The sequence below is a fragment of the Pelobates fuscus genome, chromosome 1, assembly GCF_036172605.1.
Source record: "Pelobates fuscus isolate aPelFus1 chromosome 1, aPelFus1.pri, whole genome shotgun sequence".
NCBI lineage: Eukaryota > Metazoa > Chordata > Amphibia > Anura > Pelobatidae > Pelobates > Pelobates fuscus.
In genome coordinates, this window is record NC_086317.1 from 61,895,685 (window position 1) to 61,913,427 (window position 17,743).

The 17,743-nt window shown below is 39.1% G+C and overlaps 1 protein-coding gene across 2 annotated transcripts in view; it reads right to left on the reverse strand.

Moving 5' to 3' along the window:
* Window positions 1–2,679: 2,679 nt before the first annotated feature.
* The window catches only part of COL8A1 (collagen type VIII alpha 1 chain), a 133,847-nt gene continuing 118,783 nt past the window's right edge, over window positions 2,680–17,743 (reverse strand). For both annotated transcript variants that reach the window (XM_063448826.1, XM_063448818.1), the window contains exon 5: window positions 2,680–7,200. In XM_063448826.1, the coding sequence (XP_063304896.1) occupies window positions 5,285–7,200 (1,916 nt within the window). In that variant the 3' untranslated portion in view covers window positions 2,680–5,284. The remainder of the gene's footprint in view (window positions 7,201–17,743) is intronic.

Below are 17,743 nucleotides of genomic sequence, written 5' to 3' on the forward strand. Positions count from 1 at the left end.
CGCACAAGGGAACTGTTCATAAACTCTCCAAGTTAGCGGAGTTCCTGGCATTCTGTAGGGCACTGGGCCTTCCCACACCCCCGCAGGAAACCACCCAAAGACCCACGTCACATACCTGCCTTCCCCAAGAGCCGAATAGGCAACAATAACCGGGACATACACTGTTCAACCCCAGACGAAATGCCCCTAGCTAGCTAGCCCGGAGACATACCCAGCCCACTTGTTCCCATCTCAAAAGGAAGGATCTGCCGCTCGATCCCAAGACCCCCCCCCCCTGCCCTCCCAGGCCCTCGCAGGCTTAGGGTACATTTAGAAGAAGGCCCCAAATCTACAACCCATACAGGTTGCATTAAATCCACACATACTACACAGCCGTTCTCCCGGAGCAGTTCACACACTCCTGATAATGTACCGGTGCTGGTCCACGACCTCTATGGCACTTCCCCGTTCTCACATTTATGCTCAACCTGTACTGTAAAACATCTTTAAGTGTATTAAATGTTCACTGTGTTGCGGGAATGGGTATGTTTTTAAAAAAAAAAAAATGAAAAAAGCTCAATAAAAAGAGATTGACAAAAAAAAAAAAGGTGGACCATGAAGGTCATTTACTAAAATGAGTTACTTACTTTTTAGTTTTTATCTTCCTATTGTCACTAACTTTGTTATTATTAACTAACATAAAATTCTTGTAGAATGCCCATTGTTTATTGATAAGGGCAGATTGAATGGATGTGCACAGAAACAAGCCTTGAGAAACATTTCATTTTATCCACTATGGATTTGCAAATGGTACAATCTAAAACTTTTAATATATTTTGTTGATTATGTAGTGTTTAGGTTTTGTAACATAGCACATTATGACCACAATATACTATTTTTGGAAAAACGTTTTCTAATGATTTCATAGTTTTACCTAAACTTTTTAAAAATATTAAAATACAAAAAATATTTTAGAAAAATATCAAAAAATATTAAATATATTTTTTTAATACTAAATGCTTTTTTAGCAAAAATATTAAATCATTTGAAAAGCTTATCTACAAATATTAAATTAGGACTTATATTGGTCTGCTGTTCACAAAATCCAAGTATACATGCTGTTATTATCATGTACTGGAAATGTAAGCATTGACTTAATATTTTGGATAAGCATTACAAATTATTTAATATTTTTAGATTAACTTTTAAAATGATTTCTTCAAAACATTAAAACATCAAGAAATGTCACATGTAAGCAATCTATAAATATGTCAAACGTTTTAAAATTCTAAAATATAGTATGAAATAATTTGAAAAGCAATTTTCAAAAATATTAAGTTGCAGCATTAGTCATTAAAGTCACAGTCACCCTAATTTGTACTCTATGAATGATTTCTAGCCTGTACAGGAACAACTTTCTCTGCAAGAAACCACTGGTAGTTTATTTAATGTCTAATCACTAATTTAATGTCGTAGCATGATTGATTTTTGATGCTGCACTTTAGCTTGTGAATCTTCGATCTCGGCTTTAGAATCTTTAGTTGGCAACTAGAGCTATTGTACTATTTTGTTTCTAGATATGTATTCAGTTTCGTAACATAGATGCTCTCGAAGGTGCAATTAGGGTATTTAGACAGCGCTTCAGGTTTACTCAGTATTACATGACCTCAAAGTCCAGATTTAATATACCAGAGTAGTACTTTTTTTTTTATATATCTTTAAGATTGTGTTTTTTCTTTGTAACAATGTTACTCTTTTTTTCTACTTTGTAACTTGGACTGTTCAAGTAACTTTTGTGGCTGCAAGCTAATATTCTAAGCACCGTCTAAAATCTTTAGTACTGTTTTTGTAGTTTCTAGTTCCTCTTTTTAAAAATTGTATTTCTATATTGGTTTTGAATTTGATTTGTTTTGATATTAAATGACTAATAAAAGTAATGTTTTATCACTATATGTAATATTCTAAGTATGGGAAAACCAGGTATTTTTTTTCTATGTATTTCTTGTTAGGGGTTACTCCTCTCCCTTTCGCTTAGAACCTCTATTTCCTTTTTTGGTCCTAATGTCTGTAAGTGTGCTAACAATGATCTCACCCTACCTTCCAAACTGTAAAGTAAGTTTCAATGAGTTATACCATTCCTACAGTCAGGCAGGGGGAGGAGTATTCTCTACCATTTCGAAGTTAGCCTTACATCAGCGTGTTAATGTTTGCAGAATTTACAAATATGTGATTAAACTATACTTACTGTAGGTGGACGTTATGAACATGCAGTTAGTCTTTTTACATTCTGTTTCCATTTTCGCTGAGATGCACTGCTAATAATGCCTTCACAGTCCTTGAAAATAATTTTACCATTTTTGTTATATCAATTTTTATCACACCTACTGTATGTGAGATTTTTTTTTCTATACTACCATTTCAGACCCTGTGTGAAATATATCAAGATAAAGGACACTGCATAATGTCTAAACTTTCCATTCTCAAAATGTTCAATAAAGGATGACTAAATGAAAACTAAAAAAATGCATTGACATTATTTTTGTGATTAAAATTCTCTGAAACAATCTATACAAACTATTGCTGTTGTATTATATATGTATGTGCTAGCTCTACATTCCCTGCATTTCCAAAATGTATTTTTTTTTTACCATTGATAAACAAACACATACAGACAACGACTCAAATAAATAAAATGAAGAGTGCATTTTTAACATTTATTAAGATAATTTCCAAATCAGTACAAAAATTAAATACAAAAGTATTTGCTGTTTCCTTTTGGAAAATCACCATACATGGCCAGTGTTTGGAGGGACATTCATTGTTCACTAGCATTTTATAATATCTTTGAGATTTTTATTTTTGATACATTCATAACCGTATCTTAGTAATACCTCCAAATTTAAAGAATTAAGTCCCGATGATGCTCTATGTTGTTATAACAATCAAGATTAAAATGCCCTTCTGCTCGTTTAGAAATAGTAACGTTCTTCCGATATGATGTTAAATACGTTGGACATTTTATCCTGGTATAGTGTTTTCAAGGACATAATGTGAGGGCAACAAAGAAGTCATTGGTCATCAATGGGTTTAAATAACAACCCTGCCAGTTATATCCGCACATACATTAATCTTGCTATTTAATGGTTTCAAGGGATAGAGAATTGTGTTCATTTGTTGCCTCTGTTCTTCAGCTAAACAAATCACAACCAAATGCAGCTATATATTCTTTGTTTTACAATTCTTTTAAATAAACATAATTCACGTAATAGGTTTAGCACCATTTAAAGATACAGTATTTATTGAGTACTTGTTTTTGTGCATTTCACTCTGTGCATTTTATTAGGATACTAGTTAAAAAGTTTGAATTCAGGAATTAAAAAAAAACAAAACACTAACAATAAATTATAAAAGGCTTTACTTGAAATAGAACTACGGAAACTGCCCTGCAATACCTATGGATGTATGTATATACTGCAGACAGCACTAAGCTATTTGTTTCAGATGTAATATGAAAAAAGACATCACACTGAATATCGAAATATCCACCATTTTATATATTAAAGAAGTTGAGTATAAAGTTTTGCATCAAATATTTTTGTTCTGTTTTTGCATCATGTAAAGTCGTAGTATGATCCAAATAATTTTAATAGAGCAGTTTAAGCATTAGATATAATTGTGTACGGAAACCATATTAAATTAATCACTATTGCATATGAATTATTTTGTGTAGTAGCCAAAAAAGAATTCCTGTAGAATGCTCATTGTCTATTGGTTGTTAGTGATAGTTTCGCTAGCAGCAACACTATGGGAATTTCAAACGCTATCCATTATAAGAAATATAGCTGCAGCATAAACAGTGTAAATAATACATAATCAAATCACAAATTCAATTTAATAGTGATGGCTTAACTGAAATCCTGAGCAGTGCCCTTTAAACTTTCACACAGTCTAAACTATCTCTACATCTTTTGGATCGAACGTGCCATCAGACAAATCGGATCAGGTTAAACGAAAGCATAGCATTGAGTGAAGAAAATGACTTAACTGTAAGTCATTTTGGGACGATTCCCCCGATCTCTGTGTACAGTGGAGGCACATAGGGTAACTTCTCCAACTGTTATTACCTGGGGATTAGCAAGGATTAACACAAAATTGCATCCAGATGATTATTATTGGCCCTTAGCTAAATGTCTACTGGCCTTGAATTATATAAAGTGACTACTGGCTACCCTATTGTTAGCTCATTCCTTTAGCTTCCCCTCTGCTGCAAGGTTCTACAATATTATTACAAAATTGTAAAGAATTACATTTCTTTTTTTTCGCCTTTGTTAGTATTTTTCTTTTTGATGATAACCCCAAAATAGTGTTTCTTTTCTTTGATCTTTTCAGGGTTTTCAAAATGGAGCAAAGGGTCCTTGAACCTTTGCAGGCCTGGAACATTTTAGATGTATTACACAGTTCCTTAAAACCACGTGGGCACTAAAATAATAGGTTGGACAATTGTTGTCTTTGAATTATAGCACAATTTAGAATTTAACTTTTTTTAAACCTATACATTCTATGGCATTCTTATCAGAGGTCACTAGTCATTCATACTATAAAAATAATACTTCATTAAAAATCTCTAATACAATCTTGATAAAATAGTTTGATTTCTGATAAAATAAAATATGTATTTATATGTGCCAAGACATGTTAGAAAAAAACATTTTAGCTATAGGTTTCTTCTATTTATTTATTTTTTTGCAGTGTGTGTATGTGTGTTTTTTTGTAGAAGAGTAGGGGATAATTGAACTACGTTATCTTTATTTCTGGCTAAATCTTCTGCTCAGGATGTGAAGGGTACAAAAACTACAGCTACCTACAACCTAAAATGTGAATTAAAACACAGGCATACACACACAAAGACATATGTTTGTGTGTAACTATCAGCAAATATTTTCACCCATACTTCAACACATGGGACCTTTAATAAAAGTATTTATGAATGTTCACACTTACTCCGTCATGGTAACAAATCCTATTTTGGCTACAGTTTTCACGTATAATATTGGACAGGGCAGTTTTAAACTGTAATGCAATGCAAATGAATCCTTCACTCAATGTTTGTATTTACTGTGCATATATAATGAACTATTAAACTGTGGAAAAGATAGTCCAACTGCCAGCCAACTTCTCGCTGCCATCCAGAACAGGAACATGAAGCAGCAGAAGACACCATGAGTAGCAGAAGTTTTGAAGGCAGTTGTAATGGATATAAAATGAATAAGCAAAGTTAATTTAGAGTTCTTGTTACTGCTGCTGTTCACATTGGATACAATAAATAGCCAGAGAATGATGAGTGGACATATTGTCCTGCATAGAGTCCAGATGCTTGCTCTGAAGGCATCTGAATATATACCTTATCTCCTTGCATCAGAGGGACCACTGCACTCCCAGAGGCTTGGTCTAGGTAGCCCTTCTTATATTCATCGTAAGTGTACATTAATGGCTCATTGTTCTTATACAGGGCTACCCATACGTTTGCACCTTTACAGTGCACATGATATGAAAAGTAGTAAATCCCAGGAATTTCACACGTGAATAAGCCACTGTGTGGATTGTAGCCTTGTCTGCCATTGTATAATAGCTTTTCAAACTTTATAGGTTCACCAACTGGTGGGTAAGGAGTAGTCAGTTCAGCTGTAAATGCAGGCATCTCATGAATTAGTCCTTGAGTGTGTCCTTTCTTTCCATAGTAACCTTGAGAAGTTTTTACTCCATCAATTGCAGGCCCCATCTCGGGTAAATACTGTCCCATTCCTGGTGGTGTAGGTGGAATTTCCGCAGGAATACCTGGTGCACCTGGTGGCCCAGGAGGTCCTGGTAATCCACGCTGCCCAGGTGGCCCTACTGCTCCAGGTGGACCTGTTGGACCCTGAGGACCTGTTAAACCATCTTTTCCAACTCCTGGAAGACCAGGTGCACCAGGTGAACCTTGCTCACCTTTTTCTCCTGGAAGTCCAGGGGGGCCAATTGGACCTCCTGGTCCTGCAAGACCAGGTATTCCAGTTGGACCTTGAATTCCTTGTTCACCTGGAATTCCGGGTTCTCCTTTTGATCCAGGTAATCCAGGTAATCCAGGTGGACCTACCAAACCTTTGTGTCCAGGTTCTCCCTTTGGGCCAGTTGGTCCTGGTAGACCTCTGAGACCTTGGGGTCCTAACTCACCTGGAAAACCTTGTTTGCCAGGAAGCCCAGGTAAGCCTGGTTCACCTTTAGGACCAAGTGGCCCTTCAGGTCCAACATTGCCCTGCTCCCCTTTAGGACCAGGAAATCCAGTAACACCTGGAGGTCCAATAGGTCCTGGTACACCTGGAGGTCCCAGCTCACCTGGCTGGCCATCAATTCCAGGTTCCCCTACATGACCTTTATCACCTTTTGGTCCTATTGGACCTGGTGGTCCTCCAAGGCCACGATCACCTTTAAGTCCAGGAAACCCAGGCTTCCCTACTCCTGGAAGGCCAGGGGCTCCAGGTAAACCTGGTAAACCTTGGTCACCTTTGATACCTGGTAATCCAATCCCACCAGGAAGACCATCTTGACCTGGCTTTCCAACACCTGGGATTCCAGGTGGACCCTGAAGACCAGTTGGTCCAACAGGCCCACTTGGTCCTAGTTCTCCTTGTAATCCTGGATTACCAGGATGTCCTTTTGGCCCTGGAAATCCATTAACACCAGGCTTACCTATACCTGGCAGGCCAACTGGACCTGGAGGTCCTTGTATGCCAGGTGGACCTTTGATTCCAGGTAACCCTGGTAATCCAACTCCCTTTTCTCCCTTTGGGCCCATAATTCCTGGAAATCCTGGTGGTCCTTTCATTCCTGGTTCACCCTTCGGTCCTGGCTGTCCTGGAAATCCTTGGTCCCCTGGTTTTCCCACACCAGGTAATCCTGAAGGTCCAGGGGGTCCCTGCAGTCCTGGTAATCCTTTATGTCCTGGCTCCCCTTTGAATCCTTGATCTCCCTTTAATCCTGGCATACCAATGCCACCTGGTTTTCCTGGCATCCCTGGCATTCCTGGTTTGCCAATTCCAGGATAACCGGGTGGTCCTGGTGGACCTGAGTTTCCTTTGGGTCCTGGTAGTCCTTGTCCGGGTATTCCTTGAGGTCCTGGTGGTCCCCGTGGTCCAGGTTCACCAGGAGAACCTTGGTCACCTCTTAACGCAGACAATGGAAGTTCTGGGGAAAAAATAAAATAAAACAAAATGAGAATTACTCGAATCTAAAAAAAACACGTTCAAATTGTTTATTTTCGAAGGGTATGCGTTTTACTCAACTTGTTATTATTGACTAGTTATGATATTTCAAATTAGAGTATTTGCTGTTGGAAACAAACTCAATTAGTTTCAACTAAGTTTCTATTAACAGGAATGGTGTGTCTTAATTCACCACTACATCCCTTGTAAGGTATGGTGATTTAAATGCATTTGGAATGGACTTTGTGCCATACTAGGTGTCTTATTTTTGGCTGTTATGTCTAATACAATTTTTCAATAAAATGTCAAATTTCATTCATGGACCTTGGCTTGCACTATTTAATGTGCTGCCTGGACTGTAGAACATAGTACTTCCTACCCCTTTGCTGATTAAGAACACCAGATTAACAAGACATAAAGTGATCTAAAATTGTGGAACCAATCAAGGAACCCTGATATATCAAGTTTATTGTATAACTTGATATGAGCAATTTAAGAATCATCTATAGGAATGGTTTCACCAGACATTGTCACACGAACGTCAATCGATTTACACACAATAAAACACTAAAGTGATTTTTTTTTTTAAAGCATAACTGTGGATGAAAAAATTTAATTACATTTGATCAGTTATTTTAATGGTTTTAATTGTTCTCGATGATTTTGTTTAATCGGTTAAGTGAATCTTAGCTGACAAAATATATGTTGTTCGTATAGAATTAATCTGATTTGATAGGTATCACCAGTCATAATGTGTGCTTGCCAATTAAAATGTATTGTCATGTGAAACATGGTCCTCTTTCCCATTCCTTCCACGGCAGAAGTTGCCATACAACCACTAACCACCATGAGCTACAAGCCCCCAAGTCACTAGGTAGTAATCCCTGTTGAGCTGTTTTGTAGAAACCAAGTCACCAACCAAATGCCATTGAGGTAAGTAAGCTATCCAGGCTTTGATTGACTTACTACTCATGTTTGTCTTTCAATCTGTGCAACTATTTTATAAAGCAATATCCTATAAATAAATTGTATTTACTACAATATCTTTCCATTTCATTCAGTGGAAAAAGAACTAAACTGGTGCCCAACAGATGCAAACATGCAGTAGAACGTGATAGAATGTTGATCCATATATCCACGAATGAACATTGTATCACGGCCAAATGATTAAGAGTTTATCAGAGAGTATGTCAGGCCATGTACTCAGAATTTAAATATCTCTTAGAAACATAGAAACATAGAGGGGAGCGGAGTCTGACTCTTGAACTAACCAGACGTATCCTCCACGAGCTTAGGCTATCGGTATCGATTTCCCAGGGATATTCCAGACTACCGAGCTAGGAACCTCCAGCTAAAGTGCTAGCCACACAGAGGACACTCTGTGGAATCGTTTGAGACCCGACACGGGGCCCGCAGTTACCGGGAACCGCCGCGGCTGGATGAGGCTTAATACCACCTGAGCAGGGGAAATGCGGCCGACTCCCTCTCTACACTCAATCACATGCAGCACGGCAACTCACCCTCTCTCTCCCCTCCACCCCCGGACCGGTGTGGGATATCCTGGTCCACACAGGACTGACCTGCTCGACTGCTGCTCCGACTCCCAACGCACACCACCTGATAATAGCAGTCACAGTCCCCACATGGAACCAAGATGGCGGATGTGCATATTCCATACCAGAAAAAAAAAATAAGCATGCAGGGAAGCTCTCACACGACTTTGTGGAGCAGTCACTTCAATGGCTGGATGAGCTGTTTGCCCGATTCTAGGCCAAACTAGAAAGCCGAGCGGAAGCCACATAGTGGCAAACTCAGGAGAAGATTCAAAGGGGAGTAGGCCCGGAAGCGGATGGTCCACCAGCGAGCTTGCACTCTACCCAGTCTAGGTCCAGCCTCCCTAAGTCGAGGGTCTCAAGAGTTCCTAAGCATCAAGGAAATATGCAGACAGTCTCAATATATGAATGAAACTTACTGCATCATCTGGAAAAATATATATAGCGCGGTTGATTCCAAATTTAGAACTTGGCTTTCAAAATAATATGGTCAGAGACCCCAATTAAACAAAGTATATACAAGTGATCCTGCAATCCTATGCCAGCCCAGGGTAGTAGAGATAAAGAGATAGTTTAGTAAATATCCTCACTCCCCCCTTAATAATAAGCTTTATTGTGATCTGCTATAGGGATAGGAGTATTAAATGACTGAATCTCTATAATCAATACCTCCGAGGAAATATCCTTGTCAAACTAGAAAAATATTGCAAAACAGAGAGAGATAGAGACTGAAGTAGAAGTACAAAATCAGTCAAAATCAGACTGATAATTAACATTTAGAAAGCCTCTCTCCCTTTAAAACTAGCTAGATAGGCATAGGAAAGAAAAAGAAAAAAAACAATAATAAATTAAATTAAATTAAATTAAATAGTGATCATGGTGCTCCAACACCAGTGCCCAGTGCAGAAAAAACGCCCAACGTATGTTTCGGTGCTAAAGAGATGCACCTTCGTCAGGGGCCAACATATAACTGAAATGAAGCCTCTTAAATACCCCAAATACCAGGAGGCTTGATTACCTTATAGCCAATAGGATGTGGGGGTGTATGTCTCCCCAGCTGACTGTCATATCCTGGCTAACCGTCTGTGACCGCAAATGCTCATTATTCAATATGAAAGGGGGAGTCCCTAGCCGGTCACGTGACCTGCCGTGCCGCGCGTCACGTGACGCATCCGGCATTACCCTAACTGGGCGTGGCTCGTCCGTCATAGCCACTCCGTACCGCCCATCAACCTCACATGGGCGGGCACTTCGCCGCAGATCCTAACCTGCCCATCATCCTCACGTGGGCGGACCCCCTGTGACCGATGGGCGGAACTGAGTATTCTCCCTAGAGGGAGAAGCCGAAAATGCCCAGATTATAACTAAACGTCGACCTCTCAATATTTTGTCATTAAAGAACACCAATGTGTGCTAAATGAGATATGACAAAATCAAATATCAACGTTAAAAAGGACTGTTTAGGGAGTATTCTGATGCTTGGTCTCCTGTAGATGTAATACAAAGTAGGGAAAAGTACCCAAATAATTGAAGAAATTGAAAATATCTCTGATAAGAGTACTAAGCTATTTTTAACTCCCCACCCCCTAGTCCCAGGCAATATTGTTTAATATATATATTATACTTAGTGTTTAGAGGACACAGGCTAGGATGCCAAATTAAAGTGGTACATCCTGCCCATGTGTCTTCCATAGTGAGTAAATTAACAATATAGACCTCTAAATGACCAGATATTACTGTGTTAGCCAAGTGAAGGTAGGGCTCACAGTCTTTTATCAAGATGTCTTTAGAGATATTGTCATTCAACGCTCAACTAACCCAGCCTTGTTAGAACTTAGGTACTGTGGCCATTGTGCAGCTATTGCCTTAGGAAAGTGCTGGCATTCGCGATTTAGTGGTCCTCATCCGGTAATCATGACAAAAATAAATAAAATAAAATAAAAAACCTATATATTAATGAAAATAATAATAAATCAAGCAATAAAAATTATAATGATATTAATGAAAATATACCCATTGTGAAACAAAACACGCTATATTTACAAATTTACAAGTGTATCAGGCCATACGACTCCATCCGGATAAGTTTGTGCAGAAGTCGCAAACAAAGAATTGAGACCCGTATGTGGATATGGGTCTCACATTTGGTATCAGTGATCTGCAATGAAGGGTGTATATGAGAAACCTTCGTTTAGTCCCAAGGGTGACAGGGTTTTGAACTTATAAATCCAGAAGCTCTCCCTTTGGAGTAGCTTCTTATCCAGATCCCCCCCTCTTGGTCCCAAGGTAACCCTTTCAATGCCACTAAATCTGATTCCTTCAGGTGAGCCCCCATGGTGTAGTTTCAAATGTTTAGAGACTGGAGTGTCGATTTGCCTTGTAGGGTTCACAGAGTTAACGTGTTCCCGTATCCTGAGTTTAAACATCCTAAAAGTTTTTCCCACATAAAGTTTTTTACACGAACAGGAAAGTAAGTAAATAGATAAACCCTTTGGACTGACAGTTAAAGAAATTCTTCGCTTTGAATTCCTGTGTTCCAAAGGAGTCTGAGAATGTTTTGGAGGGTCTACGGATAAACCTGCACGCCTTACATTTCCCACATTGGTATGTCCCCAAGACTGGAGACTTCAGCCATGATGTTTTCTGGGGTGCACTCTTGAGATGACTAGGGACCAAAATATCCTTGATATTGCGTCCCCTTCTTGCTGTCACTGAGGCCTTAGGTGTGATTACCTTACGTAGGTGTGGGTCCTGGGGGACAGGACCTGTAGGGGACAGGACCCACACCTACGTAAGGTAATCACACCTAAGGCCTCAGTGACAGCAAGAATAGGGACGCAATATCATAGAGGGGCAGCTTACTTCTTTGATAATAATGTCCTTTCCCATTTAAAACAAATGGTAGTGAAAAGTAGTTTTAAAGATAAAAACACAGAACATTTTTTAAATAAAAGCAAAGGCTTCTATGGTTGTGGATCCTGCCTAGCCTGTAGAGGGACGAACCAAAGTAAAAGACATATCACGTCCTTCCACTATCATAAAGACAAAGAATTTATGATTAAAAACTTATTAACATGTTTTTCGAAAAATGTTATTTATATTCTCAGATGCCCGTGTGGCCTGATGTATGTAGGCAGAACAATTAGATGCCTACACGTCAGAATCGCAGAGCACGTAAGAAACATCAAAAAGGGTTTGGAGACACATAGTGTATCGAATCATTTTAAACTACACCACAATAGTGATCCAAAAAATATGTTCTTTTGCGCTTTTAAACTAGTACAAAAAGACTGGAGGGGAGGAGATTTTAATAGAAAAATAGGAGAAGAAGACATGCAATATATTTACAATTCTAGGACACATCCCACACGGTCTTAATCAAGATTTCGAACTATGCCACTTTTTGTAGTCTGCCCTGGGAACATTATAATGTTTAATATAGATCTTTTATTATTTTTAATTGGAAAACCATAAGAGCACTGTCACTTTAAAGAGCACTGTCACTTTGAAGCACACAATTATTAAGCTCTTATTGGTAAAGTTTCCTCCGAGAGAAATTGCACCTGTCACTTTAAATAGCTCAGAAAGAACAGGGTTGAGAAATATATTCTCTATGTTAACGAATTGTTAAGTAACACACCTTTTTTCTTTTTTCTCCCCTGTCCGTTATTTGTTTTTAAACTTTGCTCATACAATATAGTTTCTTTAAGCTATAAAATTACATATTTAAAATATATATCTGCATATATTGAGTTATGTTCCAAACTATATACTGTCACTTTAAATACTGTCACTTTAAAAACTTGGTCATTTTAAAATATTTACATAAGCTAATTTTTTAGTCATATAAATTGTGTCATTTCTTATATACTTTTAGCAATATATTTTCTCTACTTGCTTTTAGTCTTACTACCATCTGTGTTTGCAAATAGCAGTTAGTGGTCATATATACAAATATATGCTAGCAACATAATCATTTGAGAATGAATGGGAAAGGACATTATTATCAAAGAAGTAAGCTGCCCCTCTATGTGGAACGCATATTGCGTTCCATCCATGGCGGAACACGTGACGTCACACACGACCGGAACCAGGAAGTGAAACAGGAATCACCGATCGAGCAATGGAACGCATGGTGCGTTCCACACACGAAAAGACCGCACCACGTGACCGATCACATGTCCGGAACCAGGAAGTAACTGAAGATTGGAAGGTGGAACGCATGGTGCGTTCCACGCCTTAAAAAGACCGCGAAACTGGCGCTTAAAGGCACACAGGGACACAGAGACATACAGCCAACTGAAGAAGCCACAGAGGCGAAACGCGTTTTGGCTATTATCTTATACTTATCTTTACTATTTATATTTTATTTACCATGTACCAATAAATGAGATTTTACTTTCAACCATACTGAATCCCTTGCTGATTTTGGTGGAATACAAAAGCAACCCTGAGAATCCAGAACATCTACAGAGGGATTTGGATCACCCCCAAAAGATCCTGAAGCCTTTGAAACCAGAGCCAGGCCCAATTGGCTCTAAAATCTGTGAGTGTTTCCATTTACTGCCCATATTATACCTGTCAATAGCCGTCTGCACTATTGTGTGTACCCCTCTGTCTCCACAGAATCCCAATTGAGAAGAGAGGACCTATATTGCTCCATCCATTGTGCTTATTTTGTATGTATTTTTACAGTGTCGGTATAGGGGATCCTACACGGGTGTTTTAGAGCAATCCACTTGTGTCACTATCTAAACATTTGAAACTACACCATGGGGGCTCACCTGAAGGAATCAGATTTAGTGGCATTGAAAGGGTTACCTTGGGACCAAGAGGGGGGGATCTGGATAAGAAGCTACTCCAAAGGGAGAGCTTCTGGATTTATAAGCTCAAAACCCTGTCACCCTTGGGACTAAACGAAGGTTTCTCATATACACCCTTCATTGCAGATCACTGCACCAAATACCAAATGTGAGACCCATATCCACATACGGGTCTCAATTCTTTGTTTGCGACTTCTGCACAAACTTATCTGGATGGAGTCGTATGGCCTGATACACTTGTAAATTTGTAAATATAGCGTGTTTTGTTTCACAATGGGTATATTTTCATTAATATCATTATCATTTTTATTGCTTGATTTATTATTATTTTCATTAATATATAGGTTTTTTATTTTATTTTATTTATTTTTGTCATGATTACCGGATGAGGACCACTAAATCGCGAATGCCAGCAATAGCTGCACAATGGCCACAGTACCTAAGTTCTAACAAGGCTGGGTTAGTTGAGCGTTGAATAACAATATCTCTAAAGACATCTTGATAAAAGACTGTGAGCCCTACCTTCACTTGGCTAACACAGTAATATCTGGTCATTTAGAGGTCTATATTGTTAATTTACTCACTATGGAAGACACATGGGCAGGATGTACCACTTTAATTTGGCATCCTAGCCTGTGTCCTCTAAACACTAAGTATAATATATATATTAAACAATATTGCCTGGGACTAGGGGGTGGGGAGTTAAAAATAGCTTAGTACTCTTATCAGAGATATTTTCAATTTCTTCAATTATTTGGGTACTTTTCCCTACTTTGTATTACATCTACAGGAGACCAAGCATCAGAATACTCCCTAAACAGTCCTTTTTAACGTTGATATTTGATTTTGTCATATCTCATTTAGCACACATTGGTGTTCTTTAATGACAAAATATTGAGAGGTCGACGTTTAGTTATAATCTGGGCATTTTCGGCTTCTCCCTCTAGGGAGAATACTCAGTTCCGCCCATCGGTCACAGGGGGTCCGCCCACGTGAGGATGATGGGCAGGTTAGGATCTGCGGCGAAGTGCCCGCCCATGTGAGGTTGATGGGCGGTACGGAGTGGCTATGACGGACGAGCCACGCCCAGTTAGGGTAATGCCGGATGCGTCACGTGACACGCGGCACGGCAGGTCACGTGACCGGCTAGGGACTCCCCCTTTCATATTGAATAATGAGCATTTGCGGTCACAGACGGTTAGCCAGGATATGACAGTCAGCTGGGGAGACATACACCCCCACATCCTATTGGCTATAAGGTAATCAAGCCTCCTGGTATTTGGGGTATTTAAGAGGCTTCATTTCAGTTATATGTTGGCCCCTGACGAAGGTGCATCTCTTTAGCACCGAAACGTACGTTGGGCGTTTTTTCTGCACTGGGCACTGGTGTTTGAGTACCATGATCACTATTTAATTTAATTTAATTTATTATTGTTTTTTTCTTTTTCTTTCCTATGCCTATCTAGCTAGTTTTAAAGGGAGAGAGGCTTTCTAAATGTTAATTATCAGTCTGATTTTGACTGATTTTGTACTTCTACTTCAGTCTCTATCTCTCTCTGTTTTGCAATATTTTTCTAGTTTGACAAGGATATTTCCTAGGAGGTATTGATTATAGAGATTCAGTCATTTAATACTCCTATCCCTATAGCAGATCACAATAAAGCTTATTATTAAGGGGGAGTGAGGATATTTACTAAACTATCTCTTTATCTCTACTACCCTGGGCTGGCATAGGATTGCAGGATCACTTGTATATACTTTGTTTAATTGGGGTCTCTGACCATATTATTTTGAAAGCCAGGTTCTAAATTTGGAATCAACCGCGCTATATATATTTTTCCAGATGATGCAGTAAGTTTCATTCATATATTGAGACTGTCTGCATATTTCCTTGTTTTTCTGTTTATATCTGGGGTTAAGCCCCTCTGAGACAGCTGGAGTCTCATACTGGTACGACTGTCTCTGCATGACCCCTGCAGCCACTGCCCCCTCTTTGGAGATTTTGGGGTGGCGGGTGCGGTGGTTATACAGGGACTTAGAACGTTATGTTCTTTGCTTTTTTCCTAAGCATCAACTACACTGGCGGAGAGCAGCCCGCCGCAGGCGGCGAATAAACACCAGGGCCCTCCATCGCCCACATAGTGGGATGGGCATGGCCTCACTAACTCTCCAGGTCCTTGGTGCAGAGGCGCTGACCCTCATGCCGGCCTGGGACTGGAAGGATGGACTATACTACTTCTAACATGCGGCAGCCTCTGCCGAACTTCCTGCCTCCATCACGAACTTCCCACACATGGGCATCGGCTAAAATGGACTGGCTGAACGGGGCAAGTAGCCGCCGGCCATTCTGCTGGTATAGAGCCACTACAAGTGAGCTGGATCCAGAGGACTTACCCTTGATTGTCTCCATCGCTTAATTAATCTCCCTAAGCTTGCCAATCTGATATTCTAGCTAAACATGTTTACTTTACAATAGATTTTCTAGCGTGTTTCGCCAATTGTCCTCTTGCAACCCTTTCACTAGAGGCTGACTATACAGGGAATGTATTATAACATGCTCCTTATTATGTTTAAACGTTGTATAAAGCCTAGCATAATGTTGACAATCGTTAACACAGCCTTCCAGCTAGACACTGTGAACTCATCTGTATCATATTAACTCGACATGCTTTTACACACACCTGCGTGTCTTTCCATTACTATTAAGAGGATAATTTACTAAACTCAAGCGAGTTAACTAAGCTTGGTATAGCCACTAACACTCACCTCAGGAAGTCTCCAAGACCAGCACCTAGTGGTATAGCGACTATACTGTTTGATATGTCAGTTCCCTGTGTACCTATCCTACCTCCAGGTAATCTACACACTGTTTTTATATAGCATGCCTACTAATGTTTTAACCCTGTGCACCTATTCATGTCTTACCTACCAAACGCAACAGTTTAGCGTGTTTATAGTCTAACGCCTTACTAAAAAACGAGGCATTACTATCTATGAAATGTCAATCAATGCTGTGATATCCCTATCTTGTATTCAACTTGTACATTTCCCTTTCTTCATTCTGTAACCCAAATAATTTGCCTTAATAAAAGAAAGATTGCAAAAAAAAAATTAAATAGAATGTGACAGCAGATAAGAACCATTCGGCCCATCTAGTCTGCCCAGTTTTCTAAATACTTTCATTAGTCTTTGGCCTTATCTTATAGCTAGGATAGCCTTATGCCTCTTCCATGCATGCTTCAACTTCTTCACTGTGTTAAGCTCTACCACGTCAGCTGGAAGGCTATTCCATGCATCCACTACCCTCTCAGTAAAGTAATACGTCCTGATATTATTTTTAAACCTTTGCACATTTAAGTTAAGACTATGTCCTCTTGTGGTAGTTTTTCTTCTTTTAAATATAAACTCCTCCTTTACTGTGTTGATTTCTTTTATGTACTTAACTGTTTCTATCATATCCCCCCATCTCGTCTTTCCTCCAAGCTTTGTAAAATAATACAATGTGAGCAAGATATTACTTTGCTGCAGAGGGATTTAGATAGAATGGGGGAATGGGCACTCAAATGGCAGATGAAATTAATGTTGAAAAATGTAAAGTTATGCACTTCGGCGTTAAGAATACACAAGCAATGTATACCCTTAATGGAAGCGAATTAGGGATAACAACACACGAAAGGGACTTGGGAATTGTTATAGACAACAAACTATGCAGCAATGTGCAATGTCAATCAGCAGTGGCCAAGGCCAGTAAGGTATTGTCATGCATGAAAAAGGGCATTCATTCTCGGGACGAGAATATCATTTTGCCTCTTTATAAATCACTGGTAAGACCACATATTGAATATCCTGTGCAATTTTGGGCACCTGTTCTAAAGAAGGATATTATGGCACTAGAAAAAGTGCAGAGGCGGGCTACAAAATTAATAAAAGGAATGGAACATATCAGCTATGAAGCAAGGTTAACAAATTGAAACCTATTTAGTTTAGAAAAACGTCGCCTGAGAGGGGATATGATAACATTATACAAATATATTCAGGGCCAATACAAAACATTGTGTGGAAATCTATTCACAAACCGGACTTTACATAGGACACAAGGCCATGTGTTTAGACTGGAAGAAAGAAGATTTCGTCTAAGGCAAAGGAAAGG